This window comes from Lissotriton vulgaris, chromosome 2_1 (genome assembly GCF_964263255.1).
Source record: "Lissotriton vulgaris chromosome 2_1, aLisVul1.2, whole genome shotgun sequence".
NCBI classification, from domain to species: Eukaryota; Metazoa; Chordata; class Amphibia; order Caudata; family Salamandridae; genus Lissotriton; species Lissotriton vulgaris.
In genome coordinates, this window is record NC_141687.1 from 1,809,725,754 (window position 1) to 1,809,753,388 (window position 27,635).

The 27,635-nt window shown below is 45.9% G+C and overlaps 1 protein-coding gene across 2 annotated transcripts in view; it reads right to left on the reverse strand.

The window, feature by feature from the left end:
* Positions 1–87: 87 nt before the first annotated feature.
* The window catches only part of CFAP161 (cilia and flagella associated protein 161), a 122,009-nt gene continuing 94,461 nt past the window's right edge, over positions 88–27,635 (reverse strand). For both annotated transcript variants that reach the window (XM_086958950.1, XM_086958949.1), the window contains 3 exons: positions 24,276–24,434; positions 3,099–3,172; positions 88–388 (listed from right to left, as the gene is read on the reverse strand). In XM_086958950.1, coding sequence (XP_086815076.1) covers positions 151–388; positions 3,099–3,172; positions 24,276–24,434 — 471 coding nt within the window. In that variant the 3' untranslated portion in view covers positions 88–150. The remainder of the gene's footprint in view (positions 389–3,098; positions 3,173–24,275; positions 24,435–27,635) is intronic.

Below are 27,635 nucleotides of genomic sequence, written 5' to 3' on the forward strand. Positions count from 1 at the left end.
GCCAATTGTATCATAGAGCTGCAAGGCATGTAAATCGCATGTTCTGTGTTTAGCACCTAATAGAATACTGAATGAAAAGGAAACACGGACTGTAAACATTTTTATTATGAGAAGCCTGCAGCCCATACACCATTATGAGTGAGAAATAAATTATGAGCCACTGCTCTGCGTTTTATCCGTGCACAATGTCTTTAAACTTTGGTCGCTGCTGTCTTGTTTCTCGTCCTCCTCACTTTTCTCAAAGGGAACCTCGGGCCTGGTGAACATGGAGAATTTCTCATTCCCAGGATCACCAGTGACGATAATCCAGTGGTTCACCGTTTCTTCAGCTTTATGGGCATCCAGGAAGGTGCGAGCAGTGACTTCATATTCCTTTCCAAAGCAGGTCCTAAAAAAAAAAAATCCTGAATTATTTCATGAAATATTGTCAGTGTAAAATCTGATTCAGTGAGCAGAGGAACACCATCAATCCTGTGTTTATTCAAACATTACAGTTGATTAATGTGGGGCAATGCATGGGATGGAGCTAGAAATAACAACAGAACGCATGTACTTGTACAACAGAGGTGGGATATTTGAAAATGATGAAAAGAGAGCATCCTTATATCCACTGGATCCTGAATCTGCTGACGCGACATCCTTGTTTGTTATAGCGTGCTAGTGACTGCTCGTCAAAAGGACAGAAACTCAGATTTAGATACAGAGCTTACAGATGGGTTTTTTCCAATCTACTCCATAAACATTGACTAAAGATCGAATAGGAAACCGGTGCAAATAACAAGCACTACATTGGGTCCGCCGTAGGCAAACAGTGCTGCCATGACCCATTTAAATATGGACTCAGAGAAAGGAATGTAGGAGTGTAAGTTCATACTGACTGATCAAAGTAGAATGTGGAGTCAGTTCAGACTGCAGATAGGGTAGAACTTCCACAGACTCAGTGTAAATGTAGAAGAGGCTGCACAGATTGAGGAGAGTCATACACAGAGGCCATCTTCTAATGGTTTTCTTATATTTCTAGAAAATCCATTTGAAGACAGCCACTGTGCATGTGCACTCCTACATGGCATCCATCTTGTAACGGGTTGACGAAATTGACCAGTTATAGTTTATTGAAGTAACTATGACATGCGTACACGCCATGCACTGCTTATCACCTAGCATATTACATCACTCATGACATGTTCTGTGGCACAGTTGGTAATATCGCTGATGACATTCGAAATTACATATTTGATGACAACACTGTGTATGGCGGGTGCACAAGTGATAGTTAATTCTGTAAACTATAACTGGTGAATGTCTTTGTTTTTTGAGTTTGAAATGTTATGTTTTAAATGGCATGTTGACCTAATCATAACGTCACTTTAATCTTTGGGCTTTTCAACTCTCACCCCCAACACCCTTAGACGGGTGCTCTAACCCACCAGCCGTGCCCTGCCTCAAAAGACAACTAATGCTGGTATATTAAATTAAACACAAGATGCTGTTTAACTAGCACATAAACAAGAATAAAAAAGCCTGGCCCACTGATTTTAGATACTTTTACCCATTTCACCATCCAGACGCCCATATGCCAGTGAACACGCAATGCTGCACAGCAAGATTTATCAACACTTTGCCTGGGCACATACAGGTAGATTCATTAAAGACCCGTTTTGCGAGTCTTTAATAGCGATTCATAAGGAATCGCTATTACAGACTCGCAAAACGGGATTCATGTAGGAATCGCAAAATAAATTGCGATTCCTACACATTCCTTATTTGCGATTAGCAAATTGCTAATCGCAAATAAGGAATAACCCCCCATTCATTCCTATGGGCCTAAAGGCCTAAATGCCATAGGAATAAATGGGCAGTATTCCTTATTTGCGATTAGCAATTAGCTAATCGCAAATAAGATAGCGATTTCAAGGGTGCCAGGGGTGTCCAAAGGACACCCTGTAGCACCCCTGAAATGCAAATTTAAACAGGTGTTGTGCACACACATGTCCAAAGGACATGTGTGTGTGTAACATGCAACAGAAAAAAATGCACTAAAGTGCTTTTTACTATTTTTCGCTATTTACCTCGAAGTCAGACTTCGTGGTAAATAGCGACCAAATATTGCGAATTCGCAATTTCCAATTGGTTAATGAATTGCATTTAAGGAATCTCTAATAGAGATTCCTTAAATCCGATTCCTCGCAAATATGCGATTTCGCTAATAGCGATTTTTGCATTTGGGATGATAAATCCCAAATGCAAAAATCGCACTCGCAAAGGGCCAGATTCTCAGAAGCGCAATTTAGCTTCATGAATCGGGCTGAAAGTCACAAAAAGTGATGCAAACTGGCACAGAGTGTTGATTTGTTATTTACTTTCCAGGGCGAAACTTTATTTGCTGTGGAAAGTTACCTGCAATTAAAGCTAAGTAGTGCTATGTGCTACTTTTAGGTAGATGCTTCATTGTAACAAAGAGACCTCCCATTGGCGGCACCTGAGTGTTCCCAAACTACTACCCATGGTTTGTGATACAAAACTCTATCTACTAACTTCTGTAGGTCTACACCCCAGGAACTTGACATTAGGACTCTGGTGGAGATACTCTAGAGAATGTTGCAAGATGAAGATATAATGAGGGAAGCATGTGTCATGATTCGAAGTAATTGGTAGTGCCTACTCTATGAACTAAATTAATGACAATTTGCATTATCACAGTGAAAGATGTAGAGATGGCATAGGGCGGTCTAGAACAATGGCAATGCACCACATACATGAACTTACATCATCTCTATTACCCTTAACATACAGAGCTTCGTTGTTCACTGGCTATGTTCACTCTCACATGAGCATCAATATATTCAAATGGTTTCATTGATTAGAGGGAACTATTTTCCAACCAAAGAAGGCTTTGAAGGTCTTCTTAATTTGCTGAAATATACAAAATAACCCACAATATTCCATAACAGAGGATAAAGCGGCAGGATACAAACGGGATTTCCACACCATGTTATTGTATTTATTATGTCCACACACTAACTTTTAAATTAATATGACATTCGAGTTCTCGCCTTTAAAGAACTGGATAATTGTGTGTTTTATTTAGAATCACTTACCACGAAACAAATTTTCTAAGTACTGCCAGGCACTGGTTTGTTTTGCTGTGAATAATGAGAAGTTTGGTGTTTGCCTGGGGAGTAAAACACACATGTATTAGATCTGTTATTGCTTGCAGATTGAGAATCAAAGTGCTATTCATTCCTCTTAGGCATTTCGAAATTGGATCTTTGGCGTTTTTTTTAAAAATTAATGAGAAAATAATGCTGATGATTACTGTACGACCAGTTGTAGACCAGAAAACTATTCTAAACAAGCACAATTCGTCAGTACCATTGATTTGGTTTCCTCAGTCTTTTTCTTATTAATGCTGCAGAAACGCCAGCAAAGAGCAGTGTGAGAAAAGCAGAGTCCAAGGTGGGAAATCAAACTGTACAACTGAAAAAGCAACCCTACAGGTTTTTTGTATAAAACTGGGAAAGTAAATACGTTTGCAAAGGCAACCAGGAAAAATTATTGTAATAGAATGACCATCAAACATCATTTTCCAAGCCAAGGAAAGTCAGCTGCTAAGGCAGTTTATCATTGTGGTGCTAAAAGTGCCCGGAAAACATTGTGCTTAAAAAGAGAGATGATGGATTTAGCATAAAAAGATAAAACCAAGTTCTTAAGTGATTTAAATGAAAAGGTTATGGCTAAAAGGAACCATTTTCAAGAAGCTAAACAAACAACCAGAGAAAAAATCAAATAACTTACATTGGATAACGCCTTTTCTCGTAGAGACTCTATCTAACTACTGATTGCTCACCTTTTGAATACCTCCAGTGGTCAGACAGAATCAGGATAAGTTTGCCTAGTAATTCCCTCAAGCACTGGCAGACGGTGTTGTGCCACAATGTGTTTCCTCGTGCCATTCTATCTTGTGAGAACATGACTTTTGGACCAGTATACATAGGTCAACTGTTCGCGGTGGTGTCAGTTTCTTTCTGTACTCTTTCATACCAACAAACGTGGAGCCTTAGGACCTCACAATTAAAGCAGTGGCATATTTTCAGTATTTCAATATTAGTATCTATAGGTTGTTATTAGACCAATCCACAGACCAGACCAGGGACATGGAAGGGCAGGAGAAGAATCTACGGTTGTATGTATGTACAGATAGTCTCTACCAGAAAACACTGTACTGAAGCTAAGAGCTTGTTCTTATGATAAAGACTTCTAGCTGCAGATCCTTGCCCTTCTACCTAGATACCAAAGCAGTACCTCTCAGGTGGTGGGTCTATGAAACAGATCAGACCAGAAAACCCAGAAGGACCAAATAGACAAAATCCAGACACTTGTGTTTAGTGAACGTATGGCGGGACACCCAAGTTCAGTCTTACACATGTCTAAGACTGGAACATCATGCACTAGCGCCATAGTAGCAGCCTTTGTTCTAGTACAGTGAGAACACAAGTCCAATAGGGGCTATTTTCTCGTCAGCCCGTAACAGATCTCTTCGTCCAAAGGGATCGAAAAGAAAGCCTGGCAAAGATCAATTACAGTAAACCATTCTGCTTGGAACGGTATCTGAAACAGTATCACTGATGGATTCGGTACCACTGGACAAAGACTGTTTGATGGCGTTCCTACAGCTGAGAGAGGACTTGTGTCGTGCTCCGGCTCTGGGAATGCCAGATTACGATAAACCATTCTTGCTCTACTGTTGTGAGAGAGAGGGTTGCGCGCTGTCTGTGTTAGTCCAAATTCATGGGAATGCCCGTAGACCAGTCGCTTATTTCTCGGCTACTTTAGACCCAGTAGCCGCAGCGTTGCCCGGATGTCTCAAATCCGTTGCCGCAACAGGTGTCAGCATTGAGAGGTGTGAAAACATAGTCATGGGGCATCCGTTAGAGGTGCATGTGCCCCACTCTGTTGAATTATTGATGACCAGGACCAAAACACAGCATCTGACGAACAGCAGGCTCACGCGCTATGAGCAAGTTATTCTTGCTGCAGAGAACGTGACCCTCAGGAGATGCTCTGTTTTAAATCCTGCTACCTTGATGCCACTTCCAAACGATATTGAGGATGATGATGAATGTACAGACCATGACTGCCTCGATGTGACTGAACTATGCACCAAACCAAGACCCGACATCGTAGATGAGCCACTGACTGACCCAGACAAAATTTTCTTTGTCGATGGCTCATGTGTAAGAGACGAAGTTGGGCAGTTGAGAGCAGCTTACGCTGTTTGTACAATTACTGGAGTTGTGGAAGCTGGATGCCTGGAAGGAGTACACTCCGCTCAGGTGGCCGAGATTATTGCCCTGACGCGTGCCTGCCTGGCAAGCAATCAAATCCGAGTCACCATATACACTGACAGTCAATATAGTTACGGGGTAGTTCATGATTACGGGCAGTTGTGGTCTCAAAGAGGTTTCATGACCTCTTCAGGCTCTCCCATTCGCAATGGAGAGTTTGTGCGCCTGTTGTTAGAGGCGTTGCAATGTCCAGCAGGTATCGCAGTTGTGAAGTGCACCGCACATACCAGAAATATGGACTTCGTGTCACAGGGCAATAGGTATGCCGACGAAGTCGCGCGGTATTGCGCGGAAACAGGGTACTCTTTCACAGAGGTGGAAGTGGGTGGAATAAATGTAAGGACTGAATTAGCCATGATATTAGAAACTGTTGATACTTGGGACGAACTGAAAGACATGCAAGAAAATGCTCCTGATTGTGAAAAAGAAACATGGCAAAAGGCAGGATGTGTGGTGGGAGAGGCCCATTTCTGGGTCTCAGCAGATGGCAGAGCAGTGTTGCCCAATGAGATGGTGAGCCCAATGGCCAGACACATACATGGTCCTGTCCACTTAGGAAGAGATGCTATGCTGAGAGTGTTTAGACAGACCTGGTACAACCCTAAGTTCAGAGTAGCAGCCGAAGCAGTGTGCCAGCGTTGTGTGACGTGTCAGCAGTTGAATGTAGGGAAAAAGACACCAGTTGCACTGAGCCACATAGGGAGGTCTGGAGGTCCATTCAATCGAATGCAGATAGATTTTATTGAAATGCCAAGGTGCAACCGCCTCCGCTATGTCCTGGTGGTTGTTTGCGTATTCTCCAGATGGGTTGAGGCATACCCTACACGTAGGTGCGATACCCTCACAGTAGCCAAGTTACTGCTTAGGGAGCTTATTCCGCGCTTCGGGGTGCCGGCCTCTTTGGAATCAGATAGGGGAACGCATTTCAACAGCGAGCTTGTGAAAATGATTTGTGCGGCTCTGAACATAGATCAGAAATTGCATTGCAGTTACCGACCAGAAGCCTCAGGAATTGTGGAGCAGATGAATGGCACCATCAAGGCCAGAATTGCAAAAGTGTGTTCATCAACATCCTTGAGTTGGCCTGACGCTTTGCCATTGGTCCTTATGAGCCTCCGTAGTACCCCAGATAGAAGAACGGGGCTGTCACCTCATGAGGTGTTGATGGGGAGAGCAATGAGGTTGCCATCTCTACCAACTACTGCATTGTTGAACATCACAGATGATATGATCCTGGACTATTGTAAGGGGCTGTCTGACGCCATTCATTCTGTGTCCCTTCAGGTGCAGGCTGCCGAGGTTCCATCGTGCCAGGACCCGTGTCATGACCTGTTTCCTGGGGACTGGGTCCTGGTGAAAAAACACGTGAGAAGAAGCTGCCTGGATGTTCGTTGGCGTGGGCCTTTCCAGATCATCCTGATCACGAACACGGCTGTGAAGGTGGGAGGCCTGCCAAATTGGATCCACGCGTCACATACGCGGAGGGTTCCAGCACCTCTGGAAGAAACAGCTCCTCTCTCGGATAGACGTCCAGCTGAGGACCGAGAAGCCATAGAGGGGGCTAGCCAAGCTGTAGAGGTGCCAGCGGAAGCAGGGAACGAGTCTGACCAAGCTGAGGACGGTCAGTACAACAGCGAAACAGACGACGCTACTGAAGGAGAAAGTAGCTGGGAGTACGAGTCAGACGCTGACAGGTCTGACAGAGAGCGTGAACAGACAAGAAGGAGAAGGAGTAGAAGGGTACGTGGAGAAGCTGATTGGCCGCAAAGAAGGAGCTCTAGCCTGAGGTCAACTCCAGAGAGAACCCTTCCTCCGATATCAGAGGATTCAGACCCGGAAGAAGGTGCTCAGGGCGCTGAAGCACCGAACTTGAGGAGGTCAAGAAGAGTGCGTGTGCCTAACAGAAGATACTCCACCCCTGAGTGGACATATCTGGCGACAAATGTCTTTGAAACCGGAGACAGGGAGGATTCGAGCGGTGGTGGTGTCCAGTTCTGAGCCCATCGTCACAGTGGAAATACGACTGTTAGTACCCGGAGTCGAACAAGAAGGGTCACTGACATTCATGCTCCCCCGACCTCCCCGCCTCAGCAAGTTAAAGCACATGTTTCTCACAGAATTGCAATTCCCCGATTTTGGTACAAGGATAACCGACCATGAAGAGCACAATCTTCGTTTGGAAATATTGAACTTTGCTGTCGAAGCTGCAGGCGACCGCCTGATAGTAGATGCTTAAAAGACTTTGTAAATAAGCGTGAAGAAAAGAAGATTACCTAGCGCCCAGGAAGCAGAGAATCTTAGGGACTTTCCCTGAGTGGATGGAGAAGGGCTAGGGTTGTCTATATTGAACTGTTAAAGGACTTTTGCGAAGAAGGTTGTCAGCTTCCAGTTGTGTGGTTCTAAAGGCAAGAAGAGTAAAAGAGACTGTAAAGGAACGAAAAGAAAAGAACTTTGTGCTGAGTTACAAGAGAGCCATACTGTCTGACGAAATGGAAGCCGGCACCCAGAACCGCAGAGCTAAATGTATAATAGGCACACTAATAGTAGGAGTGATAATATTAATAGCTTTAGTGGTAACTGTTTCCTATGTAGAGGGACGTGAGGAGGAGGCAAAGGTATCCGATGTGAAATCTGTAGAGACGCTTACCCCCACCGTTGCTGGGGAGAAAAGGGAAAACACTCGAGAAAAAGCGTTATTAGCTGCAGAAGCCCGCAGGTTACATGTAGATGAGTCCCAAGGTGACTTTAGGTCAAATGCTTATGCTAAACTTCTATATGAATACGTGGATGCCATGGAGGTTAAGGACTGCTATGTTTGCATGCAGTTGCCGGCGTCTGTAGATGAAGGCATTCGATATCATTACCTCCCGCTGACATATGGCATTACATGTAGCTTGTTGCTTAGTATATTTTATGGGAGAGATAGTTTTGAATACTATTTCTCCAATTATGATGCAGTGTTACCAGAAGTCCCAAATTATAAACAAATGAATAAATGGGACTACTGGAAAAGTGAAGACAGGTTGGCAAAGTTTTTCATTCCTTGGATTACCTTAGATACTTCACATGCCCGTAGAAATAATCTGACATGCAAGGTGTCAGAAGTCGAGAAGAAGTTCATAGGGCAGGTGGATGATCGAAATAGGAGACAAAAGATTTTGAAAAAATCAGGACAATGGAAAACAGATTGGACCGAAGAAGAGAAGGCACACAAGAGAAAGGGTAGTAGTGGTCCAATAGCTTTGGATAAAACGCAGAGAGGAAAGTTATGTCTTCACAGAGCCAAAACGTATTATGAAAATGTATACGTGGGAGAAGTTAGCTGTGAACATGCTTTCAATTTAGAGTACTATACAAAGGATTTCCTGAAGGGAATGCAAGTGATTCCAAATGTATATTTTGTATGTGGAAGAAATGCCTACGTGAGACTACCTGACAACTGGTATGGCTCATGTTACTTGGCAATTATCTTCCCTAAAATATATCATGCCCAAGACTTAGAGATTATCGAGGGCAAGACATCATCGAGAGGAAGGAGAGATATAGGAGGTACAGAAATGGTTGGAGATGTCTTTGGAGCTGTGTTCCCTATTTTGGGATTAATCCTTAATGATGTAAAAATTAGACGACTAGCAACAGTCGTAGACAGGTTGTCCGCCAGCACTGCCCAGTCCTTAATGCTGGTAGAAGGAGAGATGCAATCGATAAGGGCTATGGTTCTCCAGAACCGTCTTGCATTAGACGTCCTATTAGCAAAAGAGGGCGGAGTCTGTAAGGCTTTGAAGGTCCAGGAATGTTGTACTTACATTCCAGACAATTCAAAGCCCCTTGAGAAAGTTATTAGGAACATAACTGATATTCACAAGGAGATAGAAGACCTGAGCAGAGAAAATGTCTGGGAAAAGGTGGGCCATGGAATGAGTGAAGCTGGAGGTTGGCTCACCACCTTAGGCAAAAGCTTTGTCTGGAATATACTTAAGCCTATCATCATAATATTGATCTGTGGGATCGTGTTGTGGGGATTGGTGAGGGTATTTAAATGGTACCGAGCAAAAAGGTCAGAGAGAGCCCAGAGAGAACAGCTGCAGAGATTGGCTGCCATACAAGATAGTCAGTACAGGAGTCTGAGGGCTCTGGAGACGCAGAAACGAGTTATGCTAGCAATCACTGCAGTTTAAATGTTAATGATGACCCCGAGAGGTCATCAAAGGGGGGAACTGAGAGAGCGCAAACTGACCTAAATGTAGAAGTACACCACACTTACACGTAGTAAGCACAAGTCATGAAGAGAAATGCCATGAGTGCTGATAGTACCTACATCTATATTCTGAAATGTGTAGTTAATGTAGAGATTTAAGTAGAAGTGGAACTAATGCAGAAATGTGTGAAACTATATGATTTTATTAGACGTGATTATTCCTGAATCCATGTCGTGTAGCTGCTAAAATGTAAGATGGCATACGGTTAAACGTAGAACGTGGTAGGCCTCAGGGCCAGAGCTAGAAGGGAGGGAGAAGGTGGTTTATTTCACGACATGGATTGCACTAATGTTTAGTAATAACGTTAATGGGCCATGATTTATAGATGTGTTTACCGAATCATAGAATAAGAGTACTAACATGCTATTAATTAAAGAAGAAGTTGAATGCTATAATCATTATGAGAAATGCTGTAGGCCTGAAATGTTTTAACATTGATTTACACATACTGGTCTGGGCTGAGGAATGTTGCAAACTTTTGTTGGAAGTCTATGAGAATTGGGGTGTTGGCTGCCGATGTCTGTCTGCAAGAGAAAGGGGGGATCCAATTATAATTGAATGAATAGAGGGTTGTTCAAGAGACGGCCCAGACATGGAGAAGGGTTCCGGAATGTTTTAAGGGGTATCAGCGGGCCGGAGAAGAGTCTGAGAAGCAAGGTCAACTCTAACCACGAAGCCTCATCATGGAAAAAGCCAGAAGCTACACCACGTGAGGGGCGTCTCACGAGGGCCGTCCCAAATGTTGTTATGTTTTTGCATTAGGGACAGCACCCCTGGGTGGAGTTAGAGCAGATGCCTGAGGACCCTTTAGAGAGCGGATGGGTAGGCAGAGAGGGGTCATGACTGGAGAACTATAGGTTTTCACCAAGAGCTTGAGAGTGGGTGACTTCCCTTGGGGGTCATTCACTGCTGACACCTTTTGATAGGTTGAGACCTGGTTAAGTAGGGATACCATCTAGAGCAGGGTAGGGACAGCCTAACCTGTGTGTTTTCCTTCCAAAGTAAATGACGGAGAGATCTCAGTATGTGTCCATGCTGATAGCTTTATTATTCTTGGAACTCGTCCTTGTAGTTTCCGTTGCTCGCCTGAGGGCTTTCAGAGAGCACATGTATGTAGTTGGGCCCGTGTATCTTGTAAATCTCATCCTGAGATGCTTGTACCTGCAGCTTATCTTGACTTTATAATAAATCTTTGAAAGCTAGAAGTTGTTTGTGATCTTTTGAAGCGGAGTCCTTTATTGGGTGAACTAACTTGGTAAGAGATGCACTTTCTTTCCTCAATGACAGGCAACAAAGGTTCAGTCGACCAGATCGGGGTTTTAGATCAATAGTGATAAGGTATCGATCAAAATCTCGCCCTTCCAATACATAAGGCAATCTATCTGGAGGTAGTCCTCTTCTGTACAGCTTTGCCCTTTTTGGCTCCAGAAAAAACAATAAAGAGCTAGTAATCCTGTTGAAATTCTCTGGCTCTCGCAATATAAAAACCAAGGGTCCTCTTGGGATCGAGGCGATGTAACAGTTCTTTCTTGGAAATATGAGGTGGTGCATACAAAGACAACAAAGTAATGGATTGTCCTTTATGAACGGGCATGATTTCCTCTGGAAGAAAAGCTGCCTTCGTTCAAAGGGCCAATTTGTCAGGAAAAAAGGAGAAATAAGGAGGCACTGATACCAAAGCCTGAAGTTCTCTCACTCAGCTTGCAGCTGTAATGAGGAACACTGTTTTTAGAGTCAGCGACCTCAAAGGGCAAGCACATCAGGTTGGTCAAGATCAAATTCTATTCCCACTAGGGAATCACAAATGGTATAAGAGGGAACATATGGATCCACGCTTTCAAGAAACGCTTAACAAGAGAGTTGGTGGAACTGGTCAAGATAACATGGCTCTAATGGTTGCTAAGTAACCTTTAACTGTGGCTACAGCAAGGTCTTCCTGAGCCAATCACAAACAAAACAAGAGAATATCAGAAAGGGAAGTTTGTTTGTTTGTAAGATTTATATATGATGGGAGAAACATCACACCACAAACTTCTATCAGTCTCCTGCATGAACAGTTTTGATGGAAGGACGCCTGACTCCTAGGATTACACCAACTACTTCAAGAGGGAGATCAAATGCCATTAGCTATACCCGCTCAATCTCCATGCATGGAGGTGTAAGCTGTGCAGAGCAGACTCAGGTGCAGGACCCTGCCCTGCTGCTGTGAGAGGAGACCCTCCCAAAAAGGCAGCCAGATTGGAGGGCAGATACTCATGGCCAGACTTTCCTAGTGCTACACTATCCTCGCCCAGTTTGAAGCCACCAGGATAACTTAGGCCAGGTCTACTTGAATACTCTGGACAGGAAATGTAGGGGAGGAAAGGCATATAGGAGTCCTGAGCCCCAATGTAGGCAGAAGGTTTCTCTTAATAAAGACCACTTTGAGAACTCCAAAGTCATGACACTGAGGGGCATATTTACAAGCCCCTAGCGCCACCGGAGAGTCACTTTTTTTGATGCTCCAGTGGCTCTGTGTGCTGGCCCATATTTGCAAGGCCACGCAAAGCCACTTTGCATGGCTTTACACCAGCTTGCAAATATGGCCCTCTTTCATGCAGTACTCTGCTTCAAAGGAGCGAGTCATGAGTGTTGATGTGGGTGTTCCCACGGAAAACCTATGGCTTTTTGGCACTGCCCCAGATTTACAAGGATTTCCAGGGGATAAGTTAAATTGCTTTTGTTTTTTGCTCTTTCTATGTGTGTTGCATCCTGCAGCACACATAGAGGGAGCAAAACTTCATTAATGATTGTTTTGGGCAGGAAGTCCTACCAGCCAGTTCCAGGACGTAGAGCTTCTAAGCACAGAACCCATGACCCCATGCCGCCCTGTTTGTTGCAATACCACACAGCGGCCATGTTATCTGTGAGTACCTGTGCTTGCTTTCCATTGAATTTCAGAAAAAGACCCTTCAGAGCCAAGCGAATCGCTCGTAGCTCCAACAGACTGCTCACCGATGGAAGCTTGTCTCCACATCAAAGTCCTCTGCTCTCTACCTCTCCCAAATGACCTCTCCAACCCATTAATAATGCAAATGTCACAACAGTCAGCTCTGGATGGGGGCATGGAGAGGGGTGTGCCGCCTGTCCAATTATGGTCAAGTGACAACCTTTGCAGCTCTTTTACAGGCTCCTCCAACACCTGGATGGAATCTGACAGATTTCCTTGGTGCTGAGCCCGCTGAGACTTAAAATTCCATTGCAGAGCCTGTATGTGTCACCTGGTGTTGCCTATAAGCAGAATGCAGAAGGCCAAGAGACTCAGAAGCCTCAGCACCACTTTTACAGTGACCTATGGTGCAGGCTGAAACATCGAGATCATAGCCCAAATTTCCAGGACTTGTTGAGGTGCAAGGATGGCCTGAAACAGCACTGTTTCTGGAATGGCTCTGATTAAATTGAGACTGCCAAGGAGTCAGGTGTGACTTCGGAATGTTGATGGTAATACCCAACGATGTTAACAGGTTGGCCATCATCTGGAGGTGTTTGCGACCACTTAAGGTGAGTCTGCCTTCAGTAACCAGTCATTAGGTGGGGGAAGACTGGTATCACCAATCTCTGCAGATGAGCTTTGTTAGAACTGGCATCCTTGGCACGCTTCCCCCTAACTTTTTGTCTTCAGACCTCCTGTTTTAACTGACTTTGTTTTTGCTGGCCTTAGAATTCTGCAAATTTTACCACTTCTAACCAGTGCTTAAGCGCTTCTGCTCTCCACTCAAAACATGGTAATATTTAGCATGTAGCCAATTGGCATTTTTAATTCACTTACAAGTCCCTAGTAAAGTGCACTGCATGTGCTCGAAGCCTGTAAATGAAATGCTACTAGTGGACCTGCCGCACTGTTTGTGCAGCTCACTGAAGAAGCCTTCAAACATGTCTCAGGCCTGCCATTGCAGAGACTATGGGCCCGATGTAGGTAAACGCGATTTTCCGATTTTAAAATACCGAGGCGGGCCGAATCGGTATTCTGAAATCGGAAAACGAGATGTAGGGAAAAAAAAGCGAATGGAAACCGAATCGGTCGGCATCGGTAATGAGAATCGGTACGTTCCGATTCGGCATGGTCCGAATCGGAAAGTACCGAATCGGCTAACAACGAATCGGAATTTACCGATTCGGCTACCACCGAATCGGATAGTCCCGAATCGGCGAACACCGATTTGGTAAAAGCCGATTCGGTAAAATCCGATTCGGCAATCAGAGATTCGTAGCCATGAAAACACACCCATGGCGAAAAAGCCCATAGGAATGCATTGAAGGAACCGAATCGGCTTTTACCGAATCGGATAATACCGATTCGGATATTACCGATTCGGATATTACCGATTCGGTAAAAGCCGATTCGGCAAACGCCGATTCAGCCAATGAGGTGGCTCCCCCTCCCCCACCCAAACAGGGAGTGGCAACACTGGCAGGTGCAGCTAATTAAGAAGTTTCTGGAGAGCCAGCCTGAGCTCAACACTCACAGTTAGCAGCAGTGGGAGTAGGAGGTTGCCAACTGAACTGGAGAACATGGCAGAGCAGTCAGAAAGCCAGAAGTCCTCCCAGAAGAGGAAGCCGAAGTTCACCACCACCGAACTTCAGGTGCTGGTCGAGGAGGTGGTGAGGGTGCACCGCCAGCTGTTTGGCAAGCTGTCCCTCAACGTGCCAGACAGCACCAAGAGGAGAATCTGGGCCGACAACGCCCAGAAGGTGAATGCTGCGGGTGTCACCCCCAGGTCTGTAGAAGAACTGAAAAAGAGATTCTACGACATCCGCAGCCTCACTAAGAGGAAGATGGCTGAGATACAGAGGCAGGCTGGAGGCACTGGAGGAGGCAGGAACCCGGCGCCACCCCTCACCGAGCTGGAGGACCTGGTCTCCAGCACCATTGAGAGGGAGAGTGTCAGTGGAATCGGGACCCTGGACAGCTCTGCGAGAGCAACAGCTACAGGTAAGAAGCATGCGCATCATGACACACCCTACCAGACACCTCCCCATTAGACACAATGCATAGGCAAACCCCAGCACAGTACTGTCACCAACATACAAGAGACAAGCATCATGGTACATGTAGTCAGCAGAAGTTAGCTAAATATGGCAGTGCAGAATCACAAGACAGGAAACAGTGTGACACAGTGTAAGGAGATGCAAGGACATGTGGAATGCTAAAATTGTACTGACTGTAATACATCGGCACTCAGTTTACAAATGCTTCTTTGTACCTAGGGGCCCCATCAGGGCGGAACAACAGTGGCATCTGAGGGAGCAGCACCGTCCGACACTGCAGTCGCAGGGCCGAGCACCAGCCAGGCTGGCCAGGAGGAGGAGGAGGAAGGAGACACCCCAGGGCTAGGTATGGAGGGAGTCCTGGTCATTGACTTCGATGGACTGCACTCCCCAGTAGTGGCCAGCACACCCCCCTTGCAGTTCTCCCCAGAGAACTCCCCTACAAGGGACACCATTCCGCCTACACCAGCTCCTGCCACAACCGTGGCCTTGCCACCTGTTCAACCTGTCCTGGGAGCAGGGGCTCAGAGACCGGCCAGCTTCACACCCCCACCAGTGGCACCCCAGCCCACTCAGCAGGCCGGAAGCAGCAGTGCCCGGCGCCGTACCATCACCACCACTGCTGCACCAGCACGGGAGGGCAGTGTATTCCTGGGCCTGGAGGGACAGATGGTGAAAATTCAGAGGCAACAGGCAAGATCCACTATGGCCTGCCAACGCCAGCTCCTGCAGCACAACATGCAGATGGGAGAGTTGGTCAAGGGATTCCAGGCCGTCGTGGAATCGAACAAGGAGGTGGCAGCAGGGTTAGGCAGGCTGACCACTGCCATCACCCACTCAAGTAGCAGACAGGAGGAGCATGAGCTGGTGCGCAGGCGGGATGCCCGGGTGCTGAACCGCGCCATGGGCCGCCTTGCACCGGCGACGGCACAACTGTGCCATCGCAGCGCCAACCAGGAATCTGTCCTTAGTCAGCATACGGCTGAGCTTACTAGGGGGATGGCCCGGATCACCACGGCTATGGAGGCCATGATTATTTCAAACACCGCCTCCAATCCTGCCCTGGACCTGGGTGATGCTGGGGACAGCAGCAGCCGCAGCAGCCCGGCCAGCGCTGCGTCTGAGCCACGGAGGAGCACCAGGCGCTCCGCTGATGCTGCTGGGCATTCAGAGGGGGCTGAGGGACACCCCAGTGGGTCTGGCAAGCGGGCAAAGAAGTAGCCTTGCAAGGGCGGGTGAGGCAACCAGTACCTTGGACTTTATTTCATTTACCATACACCATTTTTTGTTGCACATCAGTGCTGTAACTGTGTTGCAACACTATTAAATTTTGTTTTTTCCAATCAACATTTAGCTGTCTTTGCATCTGTACTCAGTCAGAAATAGTTCTCAGTGATCTCCTCACGTCTGTATCTGCCATCACTTGGCGTACACACCCCAGCTGGCTGTGTCAGTGGCACAGCTTCGTCGTCGTCATGATCCTCGTAGTCAGACAACTCCACCTCAGTGCCCTTCTTCACCGCAAGGTTGTGTAACATTGCACATACAGCTATGATCTTGCAGCAGGTGATGGGGGTATACTGCCTTGCACCTCCACTCTTGTGCAGGCATCTGAATCTACTTTTCCAGATGCCAAAGGTCCGTTCGACAACATTCCTTGTGCGTATGTGGGCCCGGTTATACCTCCTTTGGCTGGGTGTGGAGGGGTTGAGGTAGGGGGTGAGTATGAATGAGCGGAGGGCATATGCACTGTCGCCTGGAAGAGAAAGGGGTCACATTAGACACATGCATACATGTATTCCACCTACCTACTATGTGTTATGGGGGTCTGATGATGTGTCTCACCTAGGAGGTATCCTTCTCCAAATTCGCCAGCCATCAGCCGTGCATATATGCCGCTCTGTTGGAATATATAGGAGTCATGGGTACTCCCTGGAAATTTTGCTACCAGGTCTGTGATGGTGCACTTTGCATTGCAGATCACCTGCACGTTGATGGTGTGTGTAGACTTGCGATTGCGGTATATGTATTCGGTGTCCGCTGGTGGGCAAATCGGAATGTGCGTGCCATCTATGCAACCGATGATTTGGGGAAATTGTGCCATCTGGTAGAAGTCAGCTTTGGTTTGTAGCAGTTCTGCGTGGGTTGCAGGGAAAGAGATGTATTGGTCCATCCTGTCTATCATGGCGTCAAGGAATGTGTGGAAGAACCTTGACAGGCTGCTCTGGCTCACCCCTCCTGCTGCTGCAACTCCACTTTGATAGCTGCCAGACGCTAGCAGGTGTAGGCTGCATAGCACCTGGACGTGCGCAGGGATGGCGTGTGCCCTTGGGGTGTGGTGGTCCAAGAATGGTTTGAGATCCCTGATGAGCTCAAGTATGGTGTCAGAGTCCAGCCTGTATCTCTGTAGTATCTCTGCCTCTGTGAGCATGAACAGGGTTATCCTCTGTCTGTAGACCTGTTCATTTCTTAGCCATTCCCTCTGTCCTTCCTGCTGTAGCCGTAGCCGCCTCGCAATGACATAGAAAGCTGCCATCCTGCAAGTTGCAATGCATTTTGGGACTGTTTATATGGGTTGGAGTTGGTTACCACCTGATTGCAATCCATGGTAAATACCGAGTGAATTCTACCGATTTTGAGCCGATTTCGGTGTTTCTGTGCCTCCCTACATCTCCCCAACTGTCGGAATCGGGGAATTTCCCGATCGGCGATTCATACGAATCGGCATGTTTTCCGATTCGGCTCATGTCCGAATCGGTCTTTGTACCGATTCGGTACATGGACCGATTCGGTGAATTTCCGAATCGGTGTCACTAACGAATCGGTACATGGACCGATTCGGTGATTTTCCGAATCGGTGTCACTAACGATTCGGTACATGGACCGAATCGGTGATTTTCCGATTCGGTCTTTGTACCGAATCGGTACATGGACCGATTCGGTGATTTTCCGATTCGGTGTCACTAACGAATCGGTACATGGACCGATTCGGTCTTTGCATCCGAATCGGTGTTTTTCCGATTCGTTACATATCCGATTTTCGGTATGTACGTATCGGATTCTTTCCCATTCGGTACTCATTCCGAATCGGTTTTCTATCCGATTCTTTATGTTTTTGGTTCCCTACATCTCGATGGCTGTTTACCGATCGGTAAGGGCCAAAAATCTGTATTTTCGGCCGTTACCGATCGGTAACGCCCTACCTACATCGGGCCCTATGTGTGCAGTTTTAACCTGCCATGTCGATCTGGAAAAATAAACCTTTTACAATAGATGGTTGTTTTGCACTTAAAAGTGTTCAAATGTCTGTACAACTTAAACAAACATATGAGTTCAAATGCTGGCATGTCTCTGCTCACATAATTGGACGTAGTTGGCAGTTGGGGCTTTGTTTATTCCTCCTAAACAACTACATATAATAGGAACTTAGGTGTGACTGGATGAGCCATCACTGGCAGTATGGAAGGGAGCAGCTGGGCCCAACCTTACTTACACATGAATAGGTTGTGCGCTGTTTCCACACAAAGGGCTGCATACCCCGTGCAGTTAAGTCTTGAGTTAGGGCCAGGAAGGCAAGGCATCTGTGCACTTCAAAGCCATCCCTCTAGAAGTTTCACTCCACTTCAATGGCATAACTGTGCATAAAAGAAAGATCTCAGACACCACCACTGCAATGCACTTCTAGACCTGTGGATACTCTGCCATGAAGAAGAACTGCTGTGCTGCTACAAGGGCTGTGACTCTGCTGGACTGCTTAACTAAAGGAACTGCTGCCCTGCTATACAGACGTACTGCATGCCCTCTTGCCAAGGAAGAAGAGCTGGACCTGTAACTTAAACCCAGGACCCAAGTGTAGGATAGTAGGATCTGCTTACTATGGGTACCCCCACTTTTTGCTGGTGTTTCACTGTTTATCGACTTTAGTCTAGCTGGGGCCCTGCTATTCAGGACCCCAGCCTAGCTGCTTCCTTTCTAAAATGATTGCATGTACTTTAGGTACACTCCAGATTGGTTACTGGGTTACCCTTGTGAGTCCCTAGTATATGGTACCTTAGGTACCAAGGGCATAGGTACCCAAGAAGCTTATCAGGGTCTGAAGCATGTATTATGTCATTATGCACCCCTGGGAAGCCTTCCAAATTGGCACCACAGGACTGCTACTGCAGCCTGGGTAAGGTGATGCATGCACCACTTACTAAGATATAGGTTACCTACCTTTAATCACTGACACATATGTGGAGCCTATCAACCCTGATAATGGCAGGCCTTATCAATCCTGAAGGCAGAGTGCTTGGTTTTGTGTGAGAGGGTACCCATACATGAGCAGGACCCCTCTTCAGCTTTCGGAATCTATTCTCTGAGGCTTTTCTGTGATGCAGCCAGACCATAAACTCTTAAGTGCATTATAACCTTGCGGTAAATGCTAACTTTGGAATGGTTGCATGGAAACATGTCATGTTTGGTGTCAAACACTTTGGAATCCTACCACCCCGCCAGTCCTGGCGGCGGGGGTATAATTCAACCCTTCTAGAGGGACAGACATGTACACACTGATCTAACTGGTAATAGTTTAAAAGAACCCTAGCATCACATATTGGATGCTGCAGCCACAGACACGGGTCTGACCTCCTGCTGCTGGACAAAACTCCGGCAGGGGAGGCCTGTACAATAGGTTTCCTGTCACAGGGAGGTGTAACCACCTCCCAGACAGGTTTAGTGTATTGGGGCTATGTGGGTGCATTCAGAGAATGCCTTTCAGACAGTGCTGGGGGCACACTTGGTGTCCCTGTGCATACCTCAGTTCAAACCGGTTGCAGGGACACTCAGCCCCTGCTCTGGTGTGAAACTGGACAAAGGAAAAAGCCACCCTTCTTTCCTGACCCTCCCATAGGTGGGTCCCCAGAGCATGCCCAACCCCCTTTATTAGTATAAGTATGGGACCCCAGTCCTTAGGACTTCAGATTACATCTGGATGAAACTCTGCAACATATATCCTGAAACTTCGATATTCTACACGACTAGAATATGGAAGAATCTCCCTTGGGGTCAAGGAGTGACTCCCCTGTACAAACAGGCACCAAACAAGCATCTTGCTGGTCTGCATTTCCAAAGCTGCTGCCAGATGCCGAAGTATTTGCGACTCAGGACATGGACTTCCAGACTTCTCAGAGGTCAACAAGAGATCCCAGCAAACCTGAGACCCGCAGCCCTCACGAGTGATGTGGAACCGGAACTCCTGGAAACGTGCACATTTGCTAGTGCATCGACTTCCCGAGCTTTCCCAAAGTTGTGCATTGGGCTAACTGTAGTCCAAGTCCCAAGCACCATCTGCACCGAAGATAGTGGGTCTACACGCCACAAGTGTTCCGTGAGCTCACTTCCAGCATTTCTGCTCGAGGCCCCTTCGTGATCCCTGGTCCGTCGACTGGTGGGTCCTCACGAAGGTAACTCTACTTTTCTTTGGGCTTTCCTGGTTGGTCTAGATGTGCTCAGACTCCCCACCAAGTAGTGTCTCCCTCAGACCTTGCTGGTCTGCACCGAAGTCAATCTTTGCTTTCTGCGTTGGTTGCAGTTGCCAAGGCTTGTTGGGTTCAATCCGGAAACTGACACCGCAGCACTCGACAACCTTTGTGGGACGGCTCGAATCCAGCATTTGGTTGTCGTCGATGCCTCCTGGTCATCGTGGCTGAAGAGTCAATCTTCACCTTCTTCACCTGAAATCACCCGACATCGGTGGGCATCCGCTCATCGCCTTCCTGGTCACTGGCAAGTGACCCAGACTCTGTCCCCTCTGCTTTCAGGTTCTTCACATCTCCGATCCACCCTTGGATCCACCCGGACACTTTCCACTTGGTCGCCAGCAGTACTTAGCAGCAGCTCGCCATTGAAATCGAAGACGAACCCTGACACGAAAAGACACCTATGCACCCGGCTTCCCTGGGTGAGGTAATTCGAGTACTCCGGTGCTCCCGGGGGATTTGACTCTAGAACCTCCTAGTTCTAAAGGGGTTTGCTCCAAGTTCTCTTCTAAGTGTCCTTAATCTTTGAATTTGCAACCGTGACTTTCCCCATAGAAGTTAATGGTGATTCGCGGCTGGGTTTAGACACTGCACGCGTCCCCCGTGGGTCCCCTGTGTTACTACCTTGGGTGGTTCCTGGTGGCCCCAGCGGTTCTAAAGGCTCTAGGCCTTGTATCTATGTCAGTCACGGTTCTTATACCACTTTCTTAATATATGGTTTGGTACGCCCCTAGGGCTCAACGTATATTGTGCTAATTTACTGTGTGCTAAATAAGTTTACTGAATGTACTTTTGCCTCTAGCCTCATAAATAGACTAGAGGGATGTGTTTAGAATAAATACATATATTTTATATATATATACCTGGTGTGGTTCCCCTTTCATTTGGTAATTCATGAGATTATAGACTGGTAAAACAAGCTGCTTTACATTCCTTCAAGTGTGTTTATAAACAACAAGGGACCCTAAGTAAATCAGCAAAGGACCTTAGGGAGCAATTTTTTGAAAACAACAATGGTCCCATGCAACAAAGGATAAAGCATACAAATAAATACAGACACAATGGATTCTGTATTGAAGCGACTTGTCCAGCCGGACAGTGGTCAGCAAGTATATTTACTATATAACACAAAATACATAGAGAATATCCTTCGACGCTCTCACGGTGTGGGGCACAAGCCTGTACCTCAGTTACACAAAGACACTTTAGTACATTCAAAGTGAACAGGAAAGGGCTTTTTAGGCAAAAAGCTTATATTGTTCATTAAATCTCAATGTGAACAGATATTCTGAGATGCACCATTACATCAACACAGTACATGGTATGCACACTGTATATGGCACATGAATTGGTTGACCGCATTTCGAGCCCACATTTAGATTACTGGGATCATCATCAGGACATTTCATAAATGCCTAATCGTTACAAGCCTCAAAAACCATAAGGATCATGGCAAGAACCCAGGTAGAATTAAGGGTTTTCAGAGGTCACCAAAATCGGGACCGGTCAAGGAAATCGGAAATTCGATCGCTGTATGAGATGGAGGGAGTACCGGATCAGTCGGTATCAAGTCCTAATCGTCAATGCGTCTTGTGGTAGGTTCCTTCAAGACTTAGCCTGAAGGATGCTCTCCACAGCTACCACTAGGATAGCTTCCTATATAGGTTGTCTTTAAAGCTACCATCAATAAGGGTCGTTTGTACTGGTACAAGGTGCCCACTATAATAGTGGACAGCATATGCCAGGCCAACTTCTCACACCAAGAGTGACCCAAAGAGCTAATCATATGGTCTTCTGATCTGAGCCTCAGGGATATAAAAGGCTCCCCAACAGGTTCTGGGCCCATCTTCAGTGAACTCCTGACCCTAAGTGGCAACCTCAGACCCTGAACCCTTGGTGTGGCTCAGCAGGCTCTTAAATCAAGATTTTGGGCTTTGCGCCATGAATGGGACCGAACCACGCTGCTTGTATTGAAAATCAGTGCAAGCTGCCACCAGCCTATCTGTTTGCGTTGCAGCATCATCAGCCTGCAGGGGACTGCCAAGATGAAGCTCCAGCCTGCACCTGTGCGATGCCAGACCTGCTCTTCACGTCATGGGGCGCACCACTTACAACGATCTCCTTGCTCCTCATGGCCCTCTCCAACACGAACGGGACTCTTGCCCTGAAATATGAGAAGGTAAAACCTGAGCGGTACTAATCTGGGACTGTATGCGACCCACGTTCCATCTTGGTAGGCCTGAACTTTGACTTTGGCCAGGTCCAGCGCAACCAGCTATCCCCAGTTTGCATTTTATGCTTTTTGGCACTATTTTACAGTTTATTCTTTTAAAATTCATAATAACCCCGGTTCCACTGATTGGATTTTTGTCTTTTTGGTCTTGTTTTAGTTATTCGATTTTGCTTTATTCTTCTAACCTGGTGTGGGATTGTTTTGTGCAGTGTGTTAACTGTTTTACTGTTTGAAGTGTTCCACAAATACATTACACATTCCCTCTCAGTTAAGCCTGACCGCGCCGTGTCAAGCTACCAAGTAGCAAGCGCAGGTTAATTTGCGGTTTACTGGTGCCTTACACGGACTAGAAATTGTGGTTGCTGCTTGACCAGGACTCATTCTATAGTCAACCAGTGACCCAATTTCTAACAATCTGTGCCCATTATCATCAATTTTGTGAACACCCCAGGTGCACTGGTCAAACCTAAGGGGAACATAGAAAACTAGAATTACTCCTGTTCTACCTGAAACCGCAATTAACACCTGTAGGACTGTAGGATGAGGATATGAAAATATTCATCCTGCATGTACATTGTAATCATCGAGTCTCCTGGAGCCAGGGCAGACCACACTTAGGCCAGGGTGAGCATTTTGCACTTGTCCTTTCTTAAGAAGTTCAGAGGGCTTAAATCTAAATGGGACAAAGACCCATGTCCTTTTTCAGAATCAGAAACTATCAGGAGTAGCAACCAGTTCCGATTTCTGAAACCTGTACTCTCTCTGTGGCCCCTTGCTTAAGATAATCTGAACTTCTCTTTGGAGAATTGACAAGTGGTCCTCCGTAAGAAGTTGTGGTGGTGGGGGGATGTTTGGTGGAAAGGATTAAAAGAGAAATATTTTGTGTCACAATCTGGAGCATCGCTTGGTCTGATGCAATACTACTCCATCCAGGGAGGGGGAAACATCATTAACAACGAAGGCAGTACTACGCGTAACGTTTACGAGGCACTTACCACGTAAACGTCTTTCCAACACGTATGCCTTCAACGATCGTCTCTACCACGAACAAAAAAAAACGTAGGATTAAAAAGGGGGGTTGGTGGGGGTCTCCCCCCCATAAAAAAACGATCCGGACGTGCCTAAGAAAACAGCGTCGTAAGAGAGGAAGCGAAATAAACTTCTGCTTCCTCTTTACGACGTAAGAGCGACGTGGTAAAGATGATGAGGGGAAAACGAATTCCGTGGTAACGCATGCGTGGAAAAGGCATGCGTTGCAACAGAATTCGTGGTAACGATATATAACCCCAGGGAGTTAGTAGGTGTTTCGACCTCCTACTGGGCAATTGTGGGATGCAAAGCTTAAATCAGAGAGGCCTTCAAGGGGCTGGGGAAGAAGGGGCTGGGGTCTCAGTTGAAAACTGTCCCAGGAGTCCTGAGGGCTGTCGTCCTGCTCCATGGCATCTAGAAGACTGGATGGTCTGTTGCAACTGAGGCGGACATTGCTTCTGTCTTTAAAGGTAACCCCTACCAATGCACCAAAAGGGGCATTGCTGCTGTGGAAGCTGGTGAGCTGGTGGGGATAAACATAAGGAGCAGAGTGTGACCTTGCTCTCCTTAAACCTCTCAAAGCTGAGAACTTTAATGATGGCAACTCAAACATTAAAAGTTACAGTGACCCCTTATGGATATAATGCTGTCAGAAGACCACCACTGGCAAAATGCGGTATTGAAGTTCATGAGTTGAAATGCTGGAAAATGGAGCTGTGACGGGGACCCTGGGATGCTGGGAAGCACAGCAGCACACAGCTCTGTGGAGGGTAAGAAGTGGGTAGCTTTCGAGGGCGGGCACAAATAATCAGGGGGCAGGCAGCTCCAGGAGAGATGAATCAACTTAAATGTGCCTACTTACGGGAACGGGTTCCCCCTCAAACTCCATGCGCATCTGTGGGTCAAAGTAGGAGGTTTGCCAGCAGGTCAGATATGAAGGCTCTGCCGTCAAAAACACTTCCTGCATGCGGGACTTCCGGGCACACTTCACAAATGTCTTCAGGTCACTAGCAAGATACAGCTAAAAAAGGAAAGAATAATAGATAAATATCCCAAAAAAAGAGTTAAAGAAATGCAATATTCTCAGTGACCAACTAGAACTAAGCATGATGCAATGAATGTACTCTGTCTCGTCAAAAATCCACGTATAAACAAAATAAACAAAAGGTTAGTACAATCCGTTTCTAAACACTCATCTTGGCCAATATTTTTACATTTCTTGTCGAAGTCAGAGTGTAAACCATGTCATAATATTTCATTCTTGAATTGTTTTATTATATGCCAAGCCTACTGTGAATGGAATAAAAAATATAAAAGTAACACTACCTTGTCCCACAGTAACCTATCAGGTGCACCATGAGGAAGCAGGCCACTCTCCAGGAACGTGTCGGTGCCTGTCGGTGCCAGGAACATGTTGGTGCATGTACACAAGTGCTGCTTCCCCACCAAACACAATGTTAACAGTACAACCTCTGACAACAAATGCCACAGGTAATCATTCATGCACACAGAACTCCCAAGCCCCATAGCGAGGGGCTTGTAAATATCTATGCAAAACGTTCCAACTTAACAAAGGTTGCAAAGTTCTTCCCTTTGCCATTTGTCGTTCAAAATTCTGACTTATAAAACGTTCTTTAACACTGCCAATTCTGCATAAAATATATTTTTCACAAAATAGCAAGTCCCTCAATCTGAGCCTGGCAATAAAATCGCACAGACATTCTGCATTGGCATACACAACCAGTGAATGGTGAAAACACTGGCACAAAGCACGATTAGGAGTGAATATGAATTGCGCAATCCTGGTATTTCAGCATATGACAACTCCATGCCATTTCAACCCAAGCACTAAAACCACATGCACTTTGACTGCAGTGTCCAAGCTGTCAGAACATGACACTGTGCCATGTTCAAGAGACTGGCCCTTGTCTTAAGAAACCTCCTCCTCACTCACTCAGCTGTGCAGTGCAGCCTGGTACTTTTCCTCAAGCAACAGGAAAAGTATCAGGAGAAGGACACCAGTTGAGTCCATGTTGGTGCTTTAGAGTGTTTGTGAGAACTGCATTCATGGGCTGTGCTGTCCGTATGTGTTCCTTCCTTATTGTGGTCATTGTGGCATTGTTGATAATTGATGGATATCATTTGTTAAAAAGGGTACACCTTTTTTCTATAATTACAATCATTTACCACACGCTTTTAGAAGGAAGAGTCTTTCTGGTAAAAATCCACATGTTTAGCTTTACGGAGAGTTACTATCCGTAAAGCTAAACATGTAGTTAATGGGATTGTTTGCATCCAGATTTGGTTTCTTCAAAAGTGGATGAATAGTACCAATCTTCCATTTTTTGGGAAAGTATCTTAGAGAAAACATCTTATTAAAGATGGTTGGGAGATAGTCAAGGACAACTTCTGAAACTAGGTGCAGGACTCTTGGGGGTCGAGGGGTGACCCTGATTTTATTTGGCTATGAAGGGGGGCGATCTGTTCATCTGCGAGGGGAGTAAATGATTGAAGAATACGTCCCTAAGCGGACGGGGTTCTGGGTCTTCGACAGTTAACTTGGCTCCAGCCCTAATGTTGGTGAGATTCTCCGCATCATCCAGCAGATCGTCCAGCGTGAAGTCAAGCCTGCACTCTCCATCAGAGGTTTGACTTGCGGCAAAAATATTAAAGATGATTTCTACTTTATCCTTAAAATAGGAAGCTAGTTTGTTGCACAAAGATTTATCTGCATTCGAGTTTTCAGCTTCTGGGAGTTTACTCAATTTGGTCACTGTAGCAAAGATTTCTTTGGGGATATTAATGGTAGTTTTGATTTTATTAATAAAGTAGTTAGTCTTAGCTTTAGTCAACAATTTATTATAAGTTAGAATTGTCACTTTGTATATGATTGTGTCTTCTAATGTGTAGTTGACCCGCCATTTACTTTCTAATCTTCTACATAAATGCTTGTGGATTCAAAGTTCCTCGTCAAACCAAGGTTCCGATGGCCAGGATCTGTTATGGTTGTCATGTTTTACAGGGGCAGGTCTATTAATGCTTGCACTGATCCACTGATGATTCGTTTCCGTTGCTGTGTCAAGGTCAGATATTGCTTTCAGCCTAGATCTAGCTAGATAGTCAGCGAACCGGTCTGCGGAAATTTTGTCCCACAGACAATAGTTAGAAAGCGGCGGAGCCAGGATCTCTTTGGAGGGATGGTTTATCAGATTAAATTGAAACATCACTGCCCTGTGGTCTGAACATGTAAGGGGCAGGGACGTGTTGTCCAGTTCCCTGATACGCCGTGACTGATAATACAGGTTCACTTTGCCGGCCCTTATCAAGGAGGCCTTTAAACCAATGTGAAACGACCATACCGAGTGCCACTGACTCCGTTTCCTACCCACGTTCTCTATGCACTAGTCGCTCACCCATCCTTGTACTATTTAGCCCTGTCGAAATTCAATCCTTGAACAAAACGCGTTGGCTGATGTGTTGTTTTAACTGCATGGATTGTTATAAATAAAGATTGATGTAACAAAGACACTGATCAGGCTTCCTTATTGACGCAATATTGACTTGGGAGTGCACCGCTCCTTTATCCTGCATAAAGGGCTGTCTGAAAAAGTTCCATCTAAGGTGAAACCCATTGAGTACGTGGGATCATGAACTAGCTGCAAAAGTCCCAGGAGTGATTAAGAGGAAAGAAGATTAATAGTGTCTGTATCCTTATTATTCTCCAACTGAAAATTAAAGTTACCCAAAATGGAGAATTCAGAGGAGTTGGCTTTGATGTCCCATAGAGTGTAGTTCCTACCAACATTGAGATTTCTGGGGCCAGGTGGTCTGTTAAGATGCTGGGCAGTCACCTTTCGGTGCTGTACTGGTGTAAGGTTGAGATGCCACCATAGAGCTATTCTGTTTCACCCAAGTGATCCCAAATAGTTTTCCAGTGTTATCTTGGGCATCCTTGTGGTTTACCGTTGTACAGTTGTAACTTTATTTGGGACTCAATTACCTCCATCTGTAGAGGACAGTACTGTCTCTTGTTCACACTTTAATAACCGTCAACATCATCCCCCAGATCCTCAAATTAAACTACATACTCATCCCCAAGCACCTCCATAATGTATTACAGGCAATAGTCTTAAAATTGTATTTCGACACAAAATGTATAACAGATCATAAAATAATGGCCACCACTTTATCTTTCATAAACCTAGGGTTAAGCCTGAAGATA